Source organism: Helianthus annuus, chromosome 9, assembly GCF_002127325.2.
Source record: "Helianthus annuus cultivar XRQ/B chromosome 9, HanXRQr2.0-SUNRISE, whole genome shotgun sequence".
NCBI classification, from domain to species: domain Eukaryota; kingdom Viridiplantae; phylum Streptophyta; class Magnoliopsida; order Asterales; family Asteraceae; genus Helianthus; species Helianthus annuus.
In genome coordinates, this window is record NC_035441.2 from 127303482 (window position 1) to 127324783 (window position 21302).

At 40.9% G+C, this 21302-nt stretch overlaps 1 protein-coding gene across 1 annotated transcript; it reads right to left on the minus strand.

Annotated features, from left to right (window-relative positions):
• Positions 1 to 14229: 14229 nt before the first annotated feature.
• Positions 14230 to 16698, minus strand: LOC110878591 (patatin-like protein 7). Its single transcript, XM_022126927.2, has 2 exons — positions 15698 to 16698; positions 14230 to 14842 (listed from the first exon to the last, which is right to left on the minus strand). Exons 1-2 carry the CDS (start codon positions 16544 to 16546, stop codon positions 14492 to 14494), a joined length of 1200 nt encoding a protein of 399 aa, XP_021982619.1. The 5' UTR covers positions 16547 to 16698; the 3' UTR covers positions 14230 to 14491.
• Between the last annotated feature and the right edge of the window lie 4604 nt (positions 16699 to 21302).

Here is a 21302-nt window from a genome sequence, read left to right on the forward strand (position 1 = left end):
ATCGGGGCACCACTTACTCATATTGCCATCATCGTCATGACGGTTAGAGTCATAGTACTCACCCGATAACCCTCGTTAGCGTTGATTACTCACATTTTGACACCTCACGCTCATCGAGAAGGGTAGTTTAGGCCTTTACTCGACATCATCGTGAGTGTTATGCAAAATAGGTTTGTACTAATGATAGAATATGCGTAATCATTCGATTATACTTCGATTTAGCGATAAAATTGATATAGTTACATTATGATCCGAATCTCCGGTGCTAGGCGTAACGAGTGTATCGAGTAGTAACAACGCACGAAGGTGCGGGTTGTTACAATAAGCATCCTAAGCACCTGTCACATACGTTAAAGTAAAAGTCAATACACATAGTGTGAAGGTGAGCATACAAGTTTAATAGATATAATAGAGTTCGAAATCGATTACGCATAACCAGCACGTACACAGTGTGAAATGAGGCATGTTAGTTATCGACATGAACCTATCGATACCAATGACTGCGGGTTAAATGCCCAAGGCAGTTCGCGATACACACTCACCACTGTGAGCCATGGAACTAATTGTCCTTAACAACCCCTGAGTGAACAGGTGCTGAGTCCAAACTATAGTACTATCGTTGCTAAGGCAGGTAGACAGCATTCCATGTGTAAACATAACAAATAAGCATTCATTAAGTCACGTATAACATGCGGTAACGGTTAGCGTTAAAAGTATTGCGTAGTGTGTTCGATGTGATTTAGAATAGTGTAAAGTATACAACACCCAAAAGTGCATAAAGCAAAAAGGGATCGAGTATACTCACAGCGATTGATGGATTGAAGGGAGCGCTAGAGAGTAAGGTTAACCTGATTAGAACGATAGCATAACGACGAGTGATGCGCAAAACGATGCAAAGTATAAGTGGATCAGACAGCAGTTCGATCGAATAGTAGTCCGATCGGACAGCTGGTCATTCGAGTGACAGTCCGCTCGGATGGTCATCCGATCGAGTGACCTTTCGAGTGGATTGTTTCTTCCTTTAAGAAGGATGTGTTTGTGTATGATGGCTTGACTTTTGAAGTTTTTATTGTAGCATTTTGAAAACATCAAAGTATCTCTATCTTTCATGTCGGTCGATCGAACGGCTGTTCGATCGGATGATAACCCGATTAGTTAGACACTTTAGTGAGAACAAGTTCACCGCAGTTTGTCGTTCGATCGGTTAGTAGTTCGTTCGGGTGATAATCCGTTGGTGTTGAACATGTTAAAGATTGTTTAAGTGTTGAAGTCTGGCCATTACATGGTTGAGTGGTAGTCCGATCGGATGGTAATCCGATCGATCAGCCCTTCATTCAATGTTCATCCATCAAGATTTTGAAAACAAAAGTTAAGTGTGGGGCCAAGGTGCAGATCGATCGGGTGACAACTCGTTCAGATGACAGTTCGATCGGATGGTAGTCCGATCGGACGACATTCCGTCCTGGTTATTCCGTTCATCTGACACTTGGTTGTTTTGATAGTTTATCGTTTTATTAAGACGTTTTGAGAACGTGTTAAGCAACAGAACCCCATCTTGACTCTAGTGACCCGATTGAACAGGAATCACCCAAGTTCAACCAGTTAACCGGTTCAAGACGGTTGTTCTTGGTTAACCCGAAATTGGTAGTCTCGTGGGTAGAATCCAAATCTTGAACCAACACATCCACAAGAATGAGTAGAAAGTCGGTACAAGCTCCGATTCTATCGGTTTTGAGTGCATTGAGTGTAAAAGAGTTGAAAGAAAGTTGGAAACCATATTTCAATCCTTTTCACCGTGAAAATGTTTAGATCTATGAAAGATCCTCTTTTGTTTATGTGGAAATCGGTTAGATCTAAGTTGTTCTCGGTGGATTGAGGCCAAAACATGAAGTTCTCAAGAACACCATGATGACGTCATCCTAGAACACCTCAAATCTAGTGATTTCACAGTTAAAAGTTAAGATTCAAAAGATAGAAAGGTGTAGAATCAAGTGTAGATCAAAGATGTACAAGATTTAGGTTGAGATCTTACCGGAATTGCGAGAAATCGGAGGAAAAGTGAGGTTGAAGCACTGGTCGGACGTCAGAGAGCAAAAGTGGAAAGTTTGATGGTGACATGGGGTATTTATAGGGTTACCCAAAGTGGAAAGGGGCTGGTCGATCGGGTGGCAGCTCGGTCGACTGGCTGATTGATTGAGCAGTAGCTCGATCGAACTGCTGGTCGATCGGCTGGTCGCCTGGTCGATCAGTCACTTGGTTTGAGTGTTCAGTGCGACGAGTTTTGTCGTTTCGATTGCGATGCGATAGAGTTTCCTATTCAAATTACTTTTAATCCCACCTACGATATCTAACATACAATCATCCTATTTCACTTGCGTTTAGCGTTTGCAATTCGATTGGGATTGAGTTTCGATTGCGTTTCGATTGATCACCATAACATAACATAATTAAACATGCACAAGTAACACATAAGGCGCACACACACGTAAAACAATATTCAGAACGCGTAATTCGAGTTGCGAGCGCGATTGCGATAAGCGATAAAGTGATCAAATATGCGATAATTATCGGATAAACCTCCTTTATTAATGAGTACTCCACATAATACCACTAACGGTAAGCATAAACTAGACTAACTGCGAGTCAAAGGAGTCAAAACAGGAATTGAGCAAGGGGCGATAGATTACAATTAGCAATCTTGTCTTCTTTTGACTTCAATCTTGACTTTGACTTTGACTTTCGAAACACGGGGTGTTACAGCCTCCCCTACTTAAGGGAATTTCGTCCCGAAATTAGGCTGTAGCCGTATCAAACAACTGCGGGTATTTCGCCTTTATGTCGCTTCCGAGTTCCTAAGTGAACTCTGCGCCTCGTTTGCCTTCCCATCGGACTTTCACAATAGGAATGCGCGAGTGGCTGAGCTGCTTGGTTTGGCGATCCATGATCTCGACAGGCTTCTCCACAAAGTGTAGTGTTTCGTTTATTTGGAGGTCATCAAGAGATACAATTAAATCATGCTCAGCTAGGCACTTGCGGAGGTTCGAAACGTGGAAAGTCAGGTGGACGTTACTCAGTTCCTCCGGTAGTTCGAGTCTGTAAGCGACTTTTCCGATCCTTTCCAGAATCTTAAAAGGTCCAACATATCGAGGCGCTAGTTTCACTTTCTTACCGAATTTGACCACACTCTTCCAAGGTGATACCTTTAGGAGTACGTAGTCGCCAACGTTAAATTCAAAGGGCTTGTATCGTCTATCGGCGTAACTTATCTGACGACTCCGAGCTTTCAATAGGTTGTCCCGTATCTGGTGGATTTTGTCAGTCGTTTCTTGCAGTAGCTCAGGACCGGTTAATTGCGAGTGACCGATCTCGTGCCATACAATAGGCGATCGACATCTTCTTCCATATAAAGCCTCAAATGGTGCCATTTGAATGCTGGAATGATAACTGTTATTATACGAGAATTCGACTAATGGCAGGTAAGTGTCCCAATTACCACCGAAATCTATGACACACGAACGTAGCATGTCTTCAAGGGTACGGATCGTTCTCTCAGTCTGACCGTCAGTCTGAGGATGGAATGCGGTACTTAGATTAAGCGTATGTAACAATTCTAAATAAAACCAACACCCTAATATATTTAAAATATCCTAATATGTCTTTAAATATACCCCATATGTGAAAACCGAGCCCGAAATACAATATAGCATTTAAAAATTAAAAACAAGTTTACTTAAGCTGAGGCGGGCCGCGTAGACCCACCCCAAACCTTACGCGGGCGGTATCAAGGTTTAGACCTGATCTTGTTGATTTTATTAAGGGTACGGATCGTTCTCTCAGTCTGACCGTCGGTCTGAGGATGGAATGCGGTACTTAGATTAAGCGTATGTAACAATTCTAAATAAAACCAACACCCTAATATATTTAAAATATCCTAATATGTCTTTAAATATACCCCGTATGTGAAAACCGAGCCCGAAATACAATATAGCATTTAAAAATTAAAAACAAGTTTACTTAAGCTGAGGCGGGCCGCGTAGACCCACCCCAAACCTTACGCGGGTGGTATCAAGGTTTAGACCTGATCTTGTTGATTTTATTAAGTTCAAGCGGGCCGCGTAAGTCCCCTGATTAGTTTACGCGGGCCGCGAGAGTCACAAATGGTGGCGTAGCCCGGTGATGACACGTGTCATCATCGTGTCGAGCCTACTAGCTGATCCGGACGAGCTACACGTTGAACCAGAGTCAACGCGGGCCGCGTAGGCCATGCCCCTATGTTACGCGGGCCGCGACAAAGCGAGAATCAACAACTATAAATAGATGGCCTCGGATCTTCAGTCTGTTCGTCCCATTTTCATTTCTCAATCACAATTTCTGATAGTATAAGCTATACTCGGGTATTATACCCCCCTAAATAGCGAGGTTCTGCTACGATGTAAGTATCATAACCCCTGGAGATGTATTAGATACTCTGCCCGATTGATCTAGGGTTCCGTAATGGCTGTCATGGTTCTGCCCGACGTAGTCGTTGGAATGCCGTCTCGGGGAGGGTATTACTAATGTTAAAATGGGTTATTATACTAACACGCGTGCATTTGTGTAATTTTTAGATTATTCCCAGGAAATCCTTACTGAAAACCCTAAGACAACAATGTGAGTTGATCCACTTTTTGAAAACCTTTTATTAATTATTTTTACAAAACCTTAAATATCTTTCCATGCGAATAGCAGTTATTGAGTATTTGTAAGAATACAATTACAGTCGGTAAATTTAGGGTTTTGTATACAAAATTTGTTACCACCTGGTAAAGGAGTAACATGACCATAAGTCGGAATGACAGTACCGTGTGGTGGTAATTGATATAACTTGGAAACAAATGTAATTGCGGATGCGCCCTCAATACTGTACTATGGTTTTATTTAAACTATATTAAACTGGGATTCACTCACCAGTATTTCCCACTGACAAGATGCTTTTAAAAACACGTTTCAGGTAACAAAATGTGAAAGCCAAATAGAAGCCAGCTGGGCAGCACTGAAGGCTTGGAAAAGTGGCAATAAAGTTACCTAAGAATAAATAGATGTTTTTATTAAATAAAATGGGATTTATTCCTATGAAATTGTGTGTACTGAAAACTTGGGTTTTGCCCATGTGTTTAATGATATGGAAATGTGGTATTTTACTCTGATAAAATATTTCCTAACTACGGTCCTGATGTAAATTCCGCTGCCAAATTAGACAAATAACGTGATACCACCAAAACTGGCTCGCGGTCGCCCGTTCCCGGGGATTTGGGATCGGGGGTTGTGACAGCGTAGTACCGAGAGCCGCTTGAAACGTTTCCCACAGTCGCGAGGTAAACCGAGCATCACGCTCAGAGATGATGTCGCGAGGCGTCCCATGATTACAAATGATCTCATCGGTGTAGATTCGGGCTAATCGTTCTACCTTGTAGTCTTCTCGTATTGGCAGAAAGTGAGCAGGTTTGGTCAAATGGTCAACGACAACCCAGATGCTATCGTGACCTATTGACGTACGCGGGAGCTTGGTTATGAAGTCTATAGCTATGCTTTCCCACTTCCACACAGAGATCGGGGGTTGTTCAAGCAAGCCAGAGGGTCTTTGATGTTCTGCCTTGACTTTCGAGCAAGTTAGGCACTTTCCAACATAGAGAGCGATATCCCTCTTCATGCCCGGCCACCAGTACTTGTAGCGAAGGTTCTGGTACATTTTGTCGGCACCGGGATGAATAGAATACCGGGATTTATGGGCTTCGCCCATCAAAATCTGTCGCAAATCGTTCTGCTTAGGGATCCAAATTCGGTCCAGATAGTGGAATATCTCATTCGACTAATTGACAAGGTGGGCTCCATCGTGGTGTCTCCTTTCCTTCTTCAAAGTGCGTTCGGTAAAACATGCATGCTGGGCATCGCGAATAAGGGTTTCGAGATGATGCTGGGCTGGAACGTTGGGAATACTGTGTAGGTAACTTCGTCGGCTGAGAGCGTCGACAACGACATTTGCTTTGCCTGGGTGATAACGGATCTCACAGTCGTAATCGTTGAGAAGTTCTACCCATCGGCGTTGACGCATATTAAGTTCTTTCTGATCAAAGATATGTTGTAGGCTCCTATGATCGGTGAAGATCGTACAATTGGTACCATACAGGTAGTGTCGCCAAATCTTTAACGCAAAAACAACTGTGCCTAGCTCGAGGTCATGGGTTGTATAGTTCTTCTCGTGGATCTTGAGCTGACGAGATGCATAAGCAATAACCTTATCTCGTTGCATAAGAACACAACCAAGACCAAGGTTCGAGGCATCGCAATAGACGATAAAGTCGTCGTTTCCGTCGGGTAAAGTGAGGATAGGAGCGTTGCAAAGCATGTACTTGAGGGTTTGGAAGGCAGACTCCTGTTTGGTTCCCCAAACAAAGGATCTGTCTTTGTGCGTGAGGGCGGTAAGCGGCACAGCGATTTTAGAGAATCCTTTGATAAATCGACGATAATAGCCCGCTAGTCTGAGAAAAGAACGGACTTCAGACGGGTTATTTGGCGTAACCCAACTCTTAACTGCTTCAATCTTCGTGGGATCAACATGAATACCTTGACTATTGACAATGTGACCCAGGAATTCAACCTCCTCTAGCCAAAATTCACACTTGGAGAACTTGGCATAGAGTCGATTCCCCCGAAGTAATTCGAGAACCAAATGTAGATGTTGCGCGTGTTCGGCTTTCGACTTGGAATAGATCAGGATATCATCGATGAACACGATGACGAAGCGGTCTAGAAATGGTTTACACACCTGATTCATCGGATCCATGAAAACCACGGGTGCGTTGGTTAAACCGAAAGGCATAACAACGAACTCATAGTGGTCGTAACGAGTGCGGAAGGTGGTTTTGGGTATATCCTCCTCTTGAATGCGTAGCTGGTGATATCCTGAGCGTAGTTCGATCTTCGAGTAACATGTAGCACATTGTAGCTGATCAAACAAATCATCAATTCGAGGCAGGGGATAGCGATTCTTGATTGTCAACTTATTCAATTCCCGATAGTCGATGCACATCCGAAACGACCCATCCTTCTTTTTGACGAAAAGGACTGGTGCACCCCATGGAGAGGTGCTCGGGCGAATAAAGCCTTTATCAAGTAATTCCTGGAGCTGACTCGAGAGTTCACGCATTTTGGACGGATCGAGTCGATAAGGAGCTCTAGCAATAGGGTTGGCTCCAGGAATGAGGTCGATGCGAAAGTGAATATCACGACTTGGCGGAAGACCAGGAAGATTATCAGGAAACACATTAGGAAATTCACGAACCACAGGAACGTCTTTCACCTCTGTCTTCCCTTTCTTTTCCTTCTCCGCTACTACAATGTTGGCCAAGAAAGCTCTGTATTCCTTACGGAGATACTTGCTAGCTTGGACACAGGACATGATCTTGAGACCTTTCGAAGGAGTTTCACCATAAACACACAATATATCACCGTTAGCGAGCGCGAATCGAATCATCTTATCAAAGCACACAACTTCAGCATGGTTTTCACGAAGAAAGTCCATGCCTACTATGATGTCAAAACTTCCGAGCTGCATCGGAATGAGATCGATGGGGAATATGTGATTGTTGAGCTCAAGAGTACAATCACGGAGAACAGAATTGACGGCGACGGTTCTTCCAGTGGCGACTTCGACATCGAACGTCGAGGAGAGATGGGAGCGCTTATGATTAAGGAGCTTCTCGAATTCAAACGACACAAAACAGTTATCGGCTCCAGTATCAAATAAACACGAAGCATAAATACCGTTCACGAGAAACGTACCATTAACCACATTGTTGTCGGCTTGTGCTTGGCGCGCGTTGATATTGAAAGTTCTGGCGCGGGCGGCTTGTTGCTGTTGCTGTTGAGGCTGTTGCTGTTGCTGTTGCTGTTGCTGAGGCTGCTGCTGCTGGGGCTCTTGTTTCACAACCCTGTTCGGGCACATGTTCGTGAAGTGGTTGGGATCACCACATGTGAAGCAGACTCTAGCGTTGACCGCGGTGCCTGAGCCGCTTGTTGGCCTTGAGGGGCTGGGAGCAGAGCTTGATGAGCTGTGGCTTGAGCTAGTGCTTGGCGGGGGCCAGTACGGCAGTTTGCAGTAAAGTGGCCGTACATATTGCAGTGTGCGCAAAAACGGCAAGCTAGACCCACTGGGTGATGGTAGGTGCATGTTGGGCCCTATGTATGCACGCTTTGCAGGCGGTGCATAGGTGATTGGAGCAGGAGCTGATCGGTGTTGTTGTTGCTGAGCTGGTACCGCTTGAAGTGGAGCAGCGGTAGTGACGGCACAGTTCTTACTGTTGGAGCTGTTGTTGTTGTTCTTCCTCTTGCGACGAGAGGACTTTGATGACTGCGATGCGGTGGCGGTGGTGTCGATAGTTGGTGCGGCGGTGGCTTGGTGCATGTTCTTCGAAGCTTTATCCTAGTAACCAGCTTTTACCCGCTTGTCGTTGATTTCAGCGGCAAGCAAGTAAGTCTCTTCGATTGTTGCTGGTTTTGAAGCTTGCACAAAATCTGCAACACAATCCGGCAGAGCACGGATGTATTTCTTGATCGTTACGTCGGCGGTCTTGACTTGATCGGGACAGATGATACTGAGCTGCTTGAAGAGAGCAGTGAGGGCAACGTTGTCACCATCTTTCTGCTTGATGTGCCAGAATTCATCATCCAGCTTTTGGCGCTCATGGGGAGGGCAGAACTCATCGAGCATAACGTTCTTCAACTCTTCCCATGACAGGCTATAGGCTGCGTCATTTCCGCGCTTGTTTCTCTCGGCAGTCCACCAGTCTAGAGCGCGGGACTGGAAGACACCGGTTGCATTCAATGTGCGGAGATTGTCAGGACATCCACTCTGACGCAAAGTGACTTCCATCGAGTCAAACCATTGAAACAAAGCCGTAGGGCCATCTTCGCCGGTGAACTCTTTCGGTCCGCATGCCTTGAACTGCTTGAAGCTGAAAGCAGCTTTGGGGGTTTCAGCTCTTGATTCCTCAGACGATTTGCTCATGTTCTCGTACAGTTCACTCACGATCTGAGGAACAGTCTTTGCTACTTGCTTAGCGATTATGGCAGCGAGGCGTTTGTCTCTCTGTTCTTGACAAGAAAGTCGTGGACGGGGTCCAGATGACGACATTGTCTGCAACAGACATCGTCATTGGTCTTAGGCACAACATAGTCGAATCTCACCTCACACGTCTATTACTACCACAGCTCAGGAACGCATTTACGTAACACATAAACACATAGACACATAACCACGTATTCACAAAAGCACAGAAGCACATAAGCACGTAGGTCACAGAAGCACAGGAGCACCTAAAGCACATGGAGGCAGTTAGAATACAGAAACCTATCATTTAAAGTCTACGCGCGTTCGAGTGTAGCGATCGCGAATAATATAGCGAGTAGTATAGCATAAGCGTAGAATCATAACAACTACATGGCGTATGGTCGTTCCACGAATGGTAGCAATTTGGCAGCGTTTTGAGATAAAGGTGCAGTGCGATTCGTGTGTGTCGATCAAGCGAACGCGAAAAGCGAATAAATCACCAAAATCGTAACATATAAACAGGTAACATCACATAAAACCCTTAAATCTATATAAAATAGCAAATATCAGAGTCGGCAGTGGCGATCTCAGAATTGAAACACATAAAAATCGGGAGATGGATTGTCTGCGGCTAGATAGACTTCGACTAACCAAAGTGATTCGACTATTGCCAAGGACCTTTTGTACGCACCTTAACCTTCGGGACTGTGCTCTCGCCTCGAATCTGGGCGAATGGCACTTATCTTTCCAGTTATAGTGGGACTTCAAGTCGTTGGAGTCCGTCGAGACTTTGGTGAGAGTTTTGTAAAACAAAAATTACGGGTCGGAACAAGTCATCAAGGTTCGGGTTTCACCCTTAACTTAACAACTTTGTTCCTGTTTTTAATAAAAATAGAGACGAAAACCTGCGTTAAAGTATGGATTTCACTCCTGATTCAATGCAAATCCTCGTGTTTTATAGATAAATACAGATTGAACAGGCGATTAACTCGAGAGTTTGCGGTTTTCACACCTAATCTCGACCTATTCCGCCCTTTCTTCCTGAAATTTAGAGTGCAGTGATAGTGTAGCGTGCGTGAGAATGGCAAGGAATAGCAAGTAAGCTCGTACGTAATCCCTACAGGACATGCACAAGTCGGTCTGTTGGTACCTAACTATAGACTAGGTCATTTCTAAGACATCAACGAGGACTAGGTCGAGTCTTGCCTAATTCCCTATAGTTATGGCTCTGATACCAATCTGTCACACCCCAACCGACGGCGGAAACATCGGGGCGCGGCACTGAGCGAAACAGATTGTCTAGAAGTTTCCATAACAACTATATTTACCAAATATTTAAAACAACACGTCCCATACCATGTCATAAATGATAATACAATTATTACAGAAAAGATCTAGTCAAATTGTTCTGTTCCGGCAACTCAGATTCTTATTACAGACAATTGTTTATTGTTGACCTAGGTCTTTCCTAGCCTCGATTTCACAGCAAAGTAAGAAAATAAGCATCCTAAGCACCTGTCACATACGTTAAAGTAAAAGTCAATACACATAGTGTAAAGGTGAGCATACAAGTTTAATAGATATAATAGAGTTCGAATTCGATTACGCATAACCAGCACGTACACAGTGTGAAATGAGGCATGTTAGTTATCGACATGAACCTATCGATACCAATGACTGCGGGTTGACTGCCCAAGGCAGTTCGCGATATACACTCACCACTGTGAGCCATGTAACTAATTGTCCTTAACAACCCCTGAGTGAACAGGTGCTGAGTCCAAACTATAGTACTATCGTTGCTAAGGCAGGTAGACAACATTCCATGTGTAAACATAACAAACAAGCATTCATTAAGTCACGTATAACATGCGGCAACGGTTAGCGTTAAAAGTATTGCGTAGTGTCTTCGATGGGATTTAGAATAGTGTAACGTATGCAACACCCAAAAGTGCATAAAGCAAAAAGGGATCGAGTATACTCACAGCGATTGATGGATTGAAGGGAGCGCTAGAGAGTAAGGTTAGCCTGATTAGAACGATAGCATAACGATGAATGACGCGCAAAACGATGCAAAGTATAAGTGGGTCGGACATCAGTTCGATCGGATGGTAGTCCGATCGGACAGCTGGTCGTTCAAGTGACAGTCCGCTCGGATGGTCATCCGATCGGGTGACCTTTCGAGTGGATTATTTCTTCCTTTAGGAAGGATGTATTTGTGTATGATGGCTTGACGTTTGAAGTTTTTGTTGTAGCATTTTGAAAACATCAAAGTATCTCTATCTTTCAGGTCGGTCGATCGAACGGCTGTTCGATCGGACAATAACCCGATTAGTTGGACACTTTAGTGAGAACAAGTTCACCGCAGTTTGTCGTTCGAATGGTTAGTAGTTCGATCGGGTGACAATCCGTTGGTGTTGAACATGTTAAAGATTGTTTAAGTGTTGAAGTCTGGCCATTACATGGTTGAGTGGTAGTTCGATCGGATGGTAATCCGATCGGTCAGCCCTTCATTCAATGTTCATCCTTCAAGATTTTGAAAACAAAACTTAAGTTTGGGGCCAAGGTGCAGATCGATCGGGTGATAACCCGTTCGGATGACAGTTCGATCGGATGGTAGTCCGATCGGACGGCATTCCGTCCTGGTCATTCCGTTCATCTGACACTTGGTTGTTTTGAAATTTTAGTCATTTTAGCGAGACGTTTTGAGAACGTGTTAAGCAACAGAACCCCATCTTGACTCTAGTGGCCCGATTGAACAGGAATCACCCAAGTTCAACCAGTTAACCGGTTCAAGACGGTTGTTCTTGGTTAACCCGAAATTGGTAGTCTCGTGGGTAGAATCCAAATCTTGAACCAACACATCCACAAGAATGAGTAGAAAGTCGGTACAAGCTCCGATTCTATCGGTTTTGAGTGCATTGAGTGTAAAAGAGTTGAAAGAAAGTTGGAAACCATCTTTCAATCGTTTTCACCGTGAAAATGTTTAGATCTATGAAAGATCCTTGTTTGTTTATGTGGAAATCGGTTAGATCTAAGTTGTTCTCGGTGGATTGAGGCCAAAACATGAAGTTCTCAAGAACACCATGATGACGTCATCCTAGAACACCTCAAATCTAGTTATTTCACAGTTAAAAGTTAAGATTCAAAATATAGAAAGGTGTAGAATCAAGTGTAGATCAAAGATGTACAAGATTTAGGTTGAGATCTTACAGTAATTGCGAGAAATCGGAGGAAAAGTGAGGTTGAAGCGCTGGTCGGACGTCAGAGAGCAAAAGTGGAAAGTTTGATGATCACATGGGGTATTTATAGGGTTACCCAAAGTGGAAAGGGGCTGGTCGATCGGGTGGCAGCCCGGTCGACTGGCTGATCGATCGAGCTGTAGCTCGATCGAACTGCTGGTCGATCGGCTGGTCGCCTGGTCGATCAGTCACTTGGTTTGAGTGTTCGGTGCGACGAGTTTTGTCGTTTCGATTGCGATTGCGAGCGTTGCGATGCGATAGAGTTTCCTATTCAAATTACTTTTAATCCCAACTACTATATCTAACATACAATCATCCTATTTCACTTGCGTTTAGTGTTTGCGATTGGATTCCGATTGAGTTTCGATTGATCACCATAACATAACATAATTAAACATGCACAAGTAACACATAAGGCACACACACGTAAAACAATATTCAGAACGCGTAATTCGAGTTGCGAGCGCGATTGCGATAAGCGATAAAGTGATCAAATATGCGATAATTATCGGATAAACCTCGATTATTGATGAGTACTCCAAATAATACCACTAACGTTAAGCATGAACTAGACTAGCTGCGAGTCAAAGGAGTCAAAACAGGAATTGAGCAAGGGGCGATAGATTACAATTAGCAGTCTTGTCTCCCTTTGACTTCAATCTTGACTTTGACTTTGACTTTGACTTTCGAAACACGGGGTGTTACATAAACACATAAAACTCAATTGCAAAGTCTTCAAAAAGTTAAAGGATTGTAAGTGTCAATGTTGAAAGTTGAGAAAACACAAAAGAAATTACGCCGAAAGATAAATTAACTTAAATTTATACTGACACGTAAATAAAAATAAACACGTAAAACTCGATTACAAAGTTTTTATAAAGTTATAGGATTATAAGTGTCAATGCTGAAAATTGAGGGTTAAGAGTATAAAAAAAATGTCAGAAACACTATGGACACAAAAAGACCAAACAAAAAAAAACATTGTTCATAAACTTGCAATTGTTATATATATAAGAGCATTCACATCCCTTCCATCTCTTTTACCTTATAATTTCACTAAAAACAACTATTTTTCCTCTTTTCAATTAATGACATTTTTTATTCTTTTATCATTAATTTTTCTCTCTCTTCCACTCACAATCACTTTCAAAATATATTAAAAAATTATAGAGAGTGAACAGTGTACTCTCAAATTTTACAAATAAACGGTAACATTTTCTCTCTTCTCAACTCAGAAGCACTTCAACTACTTACAATTACTTTTCATAATAGAGTTAAATGCCAGATTAGTCTATGTGGTTTGGGCCATTTTGACAGTTTAGTTCAAATGTTTCATTTTTCTCCTGTGGGTCCAAAAAGTTTTCACTGTTGCTATTTTAGTCCAGTATGTTAACTTCATTCATTTTTTCTGTTAACAAGAAGAACAATTCTGTCATTTTATATGAGATTTTGTTAAGTAGAAGGGGATTTCGGCCATATAAAATGACCGAATTGCCCTTCTCGTTGACAGAAAAAATGGATTAAGTTAACCCAGTGGACTAAAATGGCAACCGTGAAACTTTTTTAGACCCAACCTTTGGACTAAACTGACAAAATGATTCAAACCACATAAACTAAAATGACGTTTAACTCTTCATAATATAAAAAAGTCCCCTCACAGAATTTGAGGACGGATTGTGAATACTCTAACTACAACTCTAAGCCAACTGTTTTTGGAATAGGGTATGAAGGTAAATAAACTTCATGTTAATTAACTAAAGTATAAATCTTGTTTTGGGATAATCATCTAAATAAGGAGGCATGGTTTTATTGCAAATATCTTTATTATTTTTGCGTGAATTTAGAAGACTTAAGCCATAAGTTTCTGGTTTCATGGAACTTGATTAAAAAAAACGAAAGTTGTTTTTAGGCAGAACTTTCTTGTAAAAAAATAATATCCAATCACATCATTTTCATTCCAATCCACCACAAATGCACAAACTTCACTCTAGTAGTACACTATAGGGCCAAAAATCACCTCTCTCCTAGATCACTTCTTTAAATAACTATACATGAAAACTTGACCACAAATCCAAATACGAAAACAAACTCTATAATTCAGCACGGACACTAGTTTTATTACTAGTGTCGGCGACACCATCATAATATAACAAACTTAGTTTAATTAACTTGACGACATGGTGGAGAGTGTTGTGGCCGACGATGTTCTTGCAGATGAGGAAGTAGTTGTTTGGTTTAGCAAAACTATTGGTAGCATATCCGTCTTCCGCCTCTCGTTTTCCCTTAAAATTTCACCAGCGAAAAATTCCAACTTCTCCAAATTCGTGCTATTACACCTCTTACCTTGAAACAATACCGATTCAACATTGTGTTGTTTCAACATATCATCGGCTTGCACTGACATGTTCGCGTATTTCTTCTCGTCTTTAACGCTTAATAAACCTTTGTTTCCTTGAATACGCACATAACCACTTTTCCGTGATTGCCCGAATGCCATTGACACTGCTTGATCAACCTACAAGTATCACCTTAAAGTTAATATAAAAAAATTAACTACTAGAAAGTTGACTTTTAACGAAAAAAAGATCACCGACAGGGCGTCGGTGACTCATATTAAACCCCTAAGAAGAATGTATTTTAATTTTTATGACATTTTTCATTTCTCTTTTACACGATTTTCATCTAAACTTTTTAAATGTAACATATCAATTTAATATAAAAATAATCCCTTTTTTTAAATATTTCATGGCCCACAATATTTTTATTGCTTCAACCACTTTAAGAGCAAACGTTATGGGGCGGCATGTGAGGGGCGGTATGCCTCTTCGCGCCGGCATAGCGCCGGCACACCGCCACGGAGGGCGCCATCGATGGAAAAAATGGAGGAGGCGCGATGGTGATGGCGCCATTACTCTTGTTCCTTTCCAAAATTCCACCAATTAGAAACAAGCAATTTTCTTTTATATTAATTAATAAAGTTGAAAATTATTAAATAAGTAATGATAGGTAGAGGCTTTATGACTACGGGCTCTAGTGATATAACGCCCCATAAAGCCCCCGTGTGACGTGGCACGACACGTGTCGCATAACGCCCCACAAGGGGCTTTATGACTACGGATGGCCTAATGGCATCTACCAAAATAGGGTTGATACTATTATTTTTATTTGGGCCATAAACGTTCCCATGTCCCCGCTGATTATTATTTATTTATTTTTGTTGTACTTCTCAATTATTGTAGAGTACAACTAACTAAAGCATGCATCAAGTCCCAAATGACAATTCTACCCTTTTACCCGCATTAACCACTTGTACTTCAACGCATCATTTGTAGTCACGTATCACTCAAAGTATTAATGCAAAAATGATTACCGTGTCGGAAACAGCTTCACCGACAATCTTAACTAACGCCGTTCTCGTTGGAGTTCCGTTACCAGCCGTCACAAACGACGGCTCTCCGTTACCTAACGACACCACCAACAAATCATCAACTCCATTACAAAACGGAAACTCCTGCTTATTATAAAGCACATGAGTGATCGCGGAAGCAGTGGGGTTGTTCATTGCAACATCCCCACTGAACGCCGCGATCTTTTTTCTTTGGTCGACCGACATTATTTTTGTCGGTCGACCAGCTGTAGTGGCGGCACACACGTCACTCAGCTTAAAATCACACCCGTCCATTTCCACAGCATCGGCGCGGGAAAACACAAAAGGCGCCCCCGTGTTAAGATCATAACACGGGATTAAAACCGTCTTTAATGTATCTTTCAAAGTCAACTTTCCAAACGTCCGGTCAAACACCTTCGCCGGAGCTGTAAAAACTCGCCGGAAAACTCCCGGTTTCGAATTGCGGCAAAGTTTTGTTCCGTTCTCCATCACGAACTTCAGCATTTCACCTGCGGTGAACAACGGCCGGTCGTGATCACCTTTTGTGAACAGTAACGCTGCAATAACGCCGCCGATACCGGCTCCGGCAACGACGTCGAAATAATCTGCAATGTGGGCGTTTGGATTGCCGGAGCTACGGCGGAGTGTGGTTTCGAGGTGGAGGATTGACTTAGCGGCGAGGAGTCCGTCGGTGGCGCCGCCGCCGTCGATGGAGAGAATTCTGAGTTTTCCGGTGGTGGTATTGGTGTTTTCCGGTGAGGGGTTTTGGTAGCCGAATAAGAAGTTGTTTTCTAGAATTGAGAAGATTTCAGAGGTGAGTTTGTTGTCCATTTTTCTTAAGTGGAAACAAGGATAAAGAGAATGAAGGTGTTACGGTTGTTATATAATGATAATGAAAGTGTTAAAAGTGGTCAGAGTTTTTATTTTATTTTTGTAAATAAATTTTATTTAATTAAAGGTATGATAAATAAAGTGTAGTACCTACTTTTGTTTAATTAATTACTAAAAGACTCACATTTTGTGTTGATAAATAAAGTATAGTACTTACTTTTATTTATAATTACTAAAAGACTCACATTTTTTGTTTAGTATGTTGTGTGTACGTGTATGGATGAACGAATTACGAATTAATGTCTTTTGATATTATATATATAATGTTTTTCTTCGAAAGAAATGTATGAAAGGAGGAAAAGCAGCAGTCAATTTTTATTTTTTTTATTATGTGAACACGTGGTGTAAATTTTATTTGAGAAAAAAATCACGAAAGCAACTATTTTATTTGTACATGTAAAAATATCAGTCGAAACGTGATTTCATGTGCTTATTTTATAGCTTGTATCAGATTAATTTCCATTAGTATAACTTGAAATCATGAATACCAATACCAACATCGATGTGTTGATATTCTGTTGAGTACACTAACGGTTAGATATCAATACTAAGGTATAGTTTACCATATAAAAACAAAATAACTTATTTTGAATACAATAGTTTTTTTCAATAAAATTATATCCAAATGTTGAAAATAAATAAATTAAAACATGATTGTTTATTATTTTTAAATATTAAAAAAAAAACTAACACAAGTTATTAAAGAAAATCAAATTAAATAAGAGTTAATTGCTCGGATGGTCCCTGTGGTTTCACGTTTTTTCACGTTTAGTCTTCACCTTTTGAAAATAGCATGTATGCTCCCTATGGTTTGTCATTTTGTTACTCGGATAGTCCCCCAACATTTAATTTGGGGACTATCCGAGTAACAAAATTACAAACCACAGGGAGTATACCTGCTATTTTCAAACTAACTGACATCTACTCAGGAACTATCCGAGTAACAAAATGCCAAACCATATGGAGCATACCTGCTATTTTCAAAAGGTGGGGACTAAACGTGAAAAGACTTGAAACCACAGGGACCATCTGAGCAATTAACTCATTAAATAATAAACGAAAGTTTATTAAACTAAAAAGTTAATTACCCGAATGGTCCCTGTGGTTTCAACTTTTTTCACGTTTAGTTCCCACCTTTTGAAAATAGCAGGTATGCTCCCTATGGTTTGTTAGTTTGTTACTGGGATAGTCCCCCGAGTAGATGTCAGTTAGTTTGGAAATAGCAGGTATGCTCCCTATGGTTTGTCATTTTGTTACTCGGATAGATGAGTAAATGTCAGGGGACTATCCGAGTAACAAAATGACAAACCATATGGAGAATACCTGCTATTTCCAAAAGGTGAGGACTAAACGTGAAAAAAACATGAAACCACAGGGACCATCCGGGCAATTAACTCTTAAACTAAATAAAGATAAAAGTTGTTACACGTTGACGAAGATGATAGGCTATGCCACTATTCATGGTGTTGCTTGTTAATATCAACTAGTAAAGTTATCCGTACGTTGTGACGGGAATTCAGTCATGGTCGATACGATACCCGCACTCATTATAATAACTAAAGAAGAAAACCCAAAAAGAAAACCATATTAAAGTTTAGAATTTGTCCGATAAGTCTATGTCAAAAGAAAACTATATTAAAGTACAGAATTTGTGTGATTAGTCTATTAAAGTTTAGGGTGTAAGAATGTAAATTAGTAAAAGAAAGAGGAGAAAAACAAATTATGTAAAGTGCAAGGGGTTTATAAGTTAATGTTAAAGTTAAGGGAGAAAGTTAAAAGTTAATAAAAGTTAAGCGAGAAAATTAAAAGGTGTGGCTTACTATTTATCAAGCCACACCTTTTAATAAATATATAACTAGTATTTTACACCCACACTACACGTACAGGAGGCTTGGGTCATTACGGTATCGATGCTTGATAACTTTATAAACTGAGTAAGGTACAAAGCAGTAAAGTCTAGAGGGTGTAAATGAAAATTCACTAAGCGAAAAAGCACTAAATAATAAAGGAGTAAAGTAAATAGGGCGTAAATCAATCTTTGCTCGTTGTCCGTAATGTCTTTACCAAGTACTCATTTGATCGGTATTATGTCATACTTTATAGAGTAAATTACAAAAATCCTCCTTTATGTATGTCACTTATTGCAAACTGTGTCCTTTGTCTTCAGTAATGTAACACCTCGAAATTTTTGCGTCCAATAATGTATTGACACGTGTCATAAGTTTACACGTGGTATTAAACACTAAATAAAGGACCAAAGTTGACAAACATTGAAAGTATGAAAATTCGAGGGTTAAAAATGTCAACGAGGGATAAATATACTATATAGTAACCCTAAATTATGCTCGTACCTTCAAACGAATGAATCATGGATCGTACGGAACGAATTGTGGAAGAAAGTGAGGAATTACAAACTACAGGGGCCAAATGTGTCAACATGTTTAAATTAAACCTCTGAGTGACCTTTGGGCATACCCGAGGATTTGTAATGATAAATTATACTCACTAGAATACGTGATTTAAATTTCGCGAAGTTCCGATTCAAAACGAGAAAGTTATGATCGAATTCGTTAATAAGGGTTAAAAGCGTCAAACTTTGAAAGTTAAGGCATTTAGGGTAATAATAAATTAAACAAGGGTTAATAAGATGGGTAAAGGTTCCGAGGCCCTTATTCGTAAATAATCGAGGCCCAAATCGCAAAGTTACCCCTTCGAAACCGAAAGGCCAGGGCAATCATGGCAAAAGATTTGAAAATCTTGAAATACAGGCCTCAGTCGGGTCGCGTCGAAGAAACCAAGAAGCTTACGCGGGCCGCATGGGTAGTGCAGATCCGGTTCCTGACATTAGGATTCAGGCGACCCGCGTAAGGGTAGCCTGATCCTTAACGCGGGCCGCGTCAGACCGCCAGATGCAGAATACGGGGACAGGTTCACTGTTTGCTATTTTAACCGCCTTAGAATGCCATTATGAGAGCATGGGCGCCCCCTAAACGACCCCTAGCACCCAGGGACACATGTTGATGATCAAGGAGCCCTTGTAGCCTTAGTTGTGATGATCTTGTGCTTTAATTTTCACTATAAAAGGCCATGAGTTGTGCACTTAGTAGACACACCTCAAACCTGCTTTCTTGATCACATCTGGAGCTCAAGAACACTCTTCTATCATCTCTGGTCGTGTACCAAGCTTCTGTAAGTATGCCTAACCCTTTGTGGTTTAGTTTTTACATAGTTTTAGCTTAAAAGTCAATCCGTCGTAATTAACGATTGACTTAACGATAAATCACAAATGGTCCAGTGATTTGTCGAATCAAAGGTAGTTATATGTTGGTAATCATGTGGGCTTTAAACCCTTAAAAGGGCACCCTCTGATTCCCACTCTAACTAGTCTGAATGTCGAATCAAACTTGCTTAGAAAAAGTCAACAGAATGTTATTTTGCGATTTTATGCATAATCAGTAATGTAGATAGCGTGTAACCTGTTTTAACACTCATATAACATGATAATAAGTATACTAACTAGTCTAAGCTTGTTTGATCCGACCATTTACTGTTTTGACCCGGTTCGGAACCGAAAGTCGCAAAACTTTGACTTTTGCTTTAACTTCAGTTCTGACCCGTTATGATATGAACTAGATATGCCTTAGGACTCTCATAGGACCAGGTTACATGATGGTATAACCCTCTGTGACCGGGGTTTGTCCGAGTCTTTAGCACATTTCCGTTAAAAGCTTAAAAGTTGACCGTAACGCCCTTTTTACTTTAAAATGAGAATTTTGGACATGTGAAAGGACAATGATCTTAGTTACTGATTTCTAAGCATGTCCCTAAAATTTCACGTCAATCCGAGGTCTAGAATAGGAGTTATGCTAAATAGCGCAATTACGGAAACTTTAGTAATTAAACGGCGCAATTAGCATAAAGCCTATCTAAACCCAAATTTCGACACCAAACCTTTTACACACTGATGTAAAATAATATTTTGAGATTTTTAAAGATTTTTAATCATTTTTAACCTGCTCATAACCTGCGGTTATGGCATCGGTTCGGTAAATACCGAATATACCCTTTTTGGACATAACTTGAGTTCTACAAGGTATTTTGACCCGATTCCAGTTGCTACTGATTTCAAATAATAAATAGAGTATTGTGGAATTTATAAACTGTTCGGAACACTCGGATTTCCTGTAGAACTCAGAAACCCCTTTTATAATCATTAAAGTGACCGAAATACCCCTACGGGGCATTTATTGGATTTAAACTCATTACGGGTATTATGGAAGGTATCCTACTGATACCATGTAACACCCCGAAAATGGGTTTGGTAATTAAATCCCGTTAATACTAAAGACGGGGAAAGTACCGTTAGTGGTAAAAGTAAACTGGCAAGTATTAGGAATTTATTTAAATAATCCTAATATTTATTTAAAGTAAATAAGAGCTTTCAAGAAAATAAGAAGATAAAAGGCCCGATTTAACGGGACTTAAAGTAAAACGGGTTACGACTTTCCGAACCTACTAAGCTAACTAGGAATAATTCTAACCTAGTTAGATAGTGACTTATGAGTGGGTTAAAACACTCAAATCATGAACTAAGGAAAATGGAGGGGCCATAGATGAAACTTATGTTGCTAATTTTAATTAAAACAAAAACCAAACACCCCATTTGGGGATGTCTGGTCGTACAAAGAAGCAGGAG

What these genes read in the sequence shown, in the direction of transcription:
- LOC110878591 (XM_022126927.2), bottom strand. Translation starts at nt 16,546, where the DNA reads ATGGACAACAAACTCACCTCTGAAATCTTCTCAATTCTAGAAAACAAC. An exon ending in GTGAAGCTGTTTCCGACACG is followed by an intron (nt 14,843 to 15,697) that starts GTAATCATTTTT and finishes TGATACTTGTAG; the next exon opens with GTTGATCAAGCAGTGTCAAT.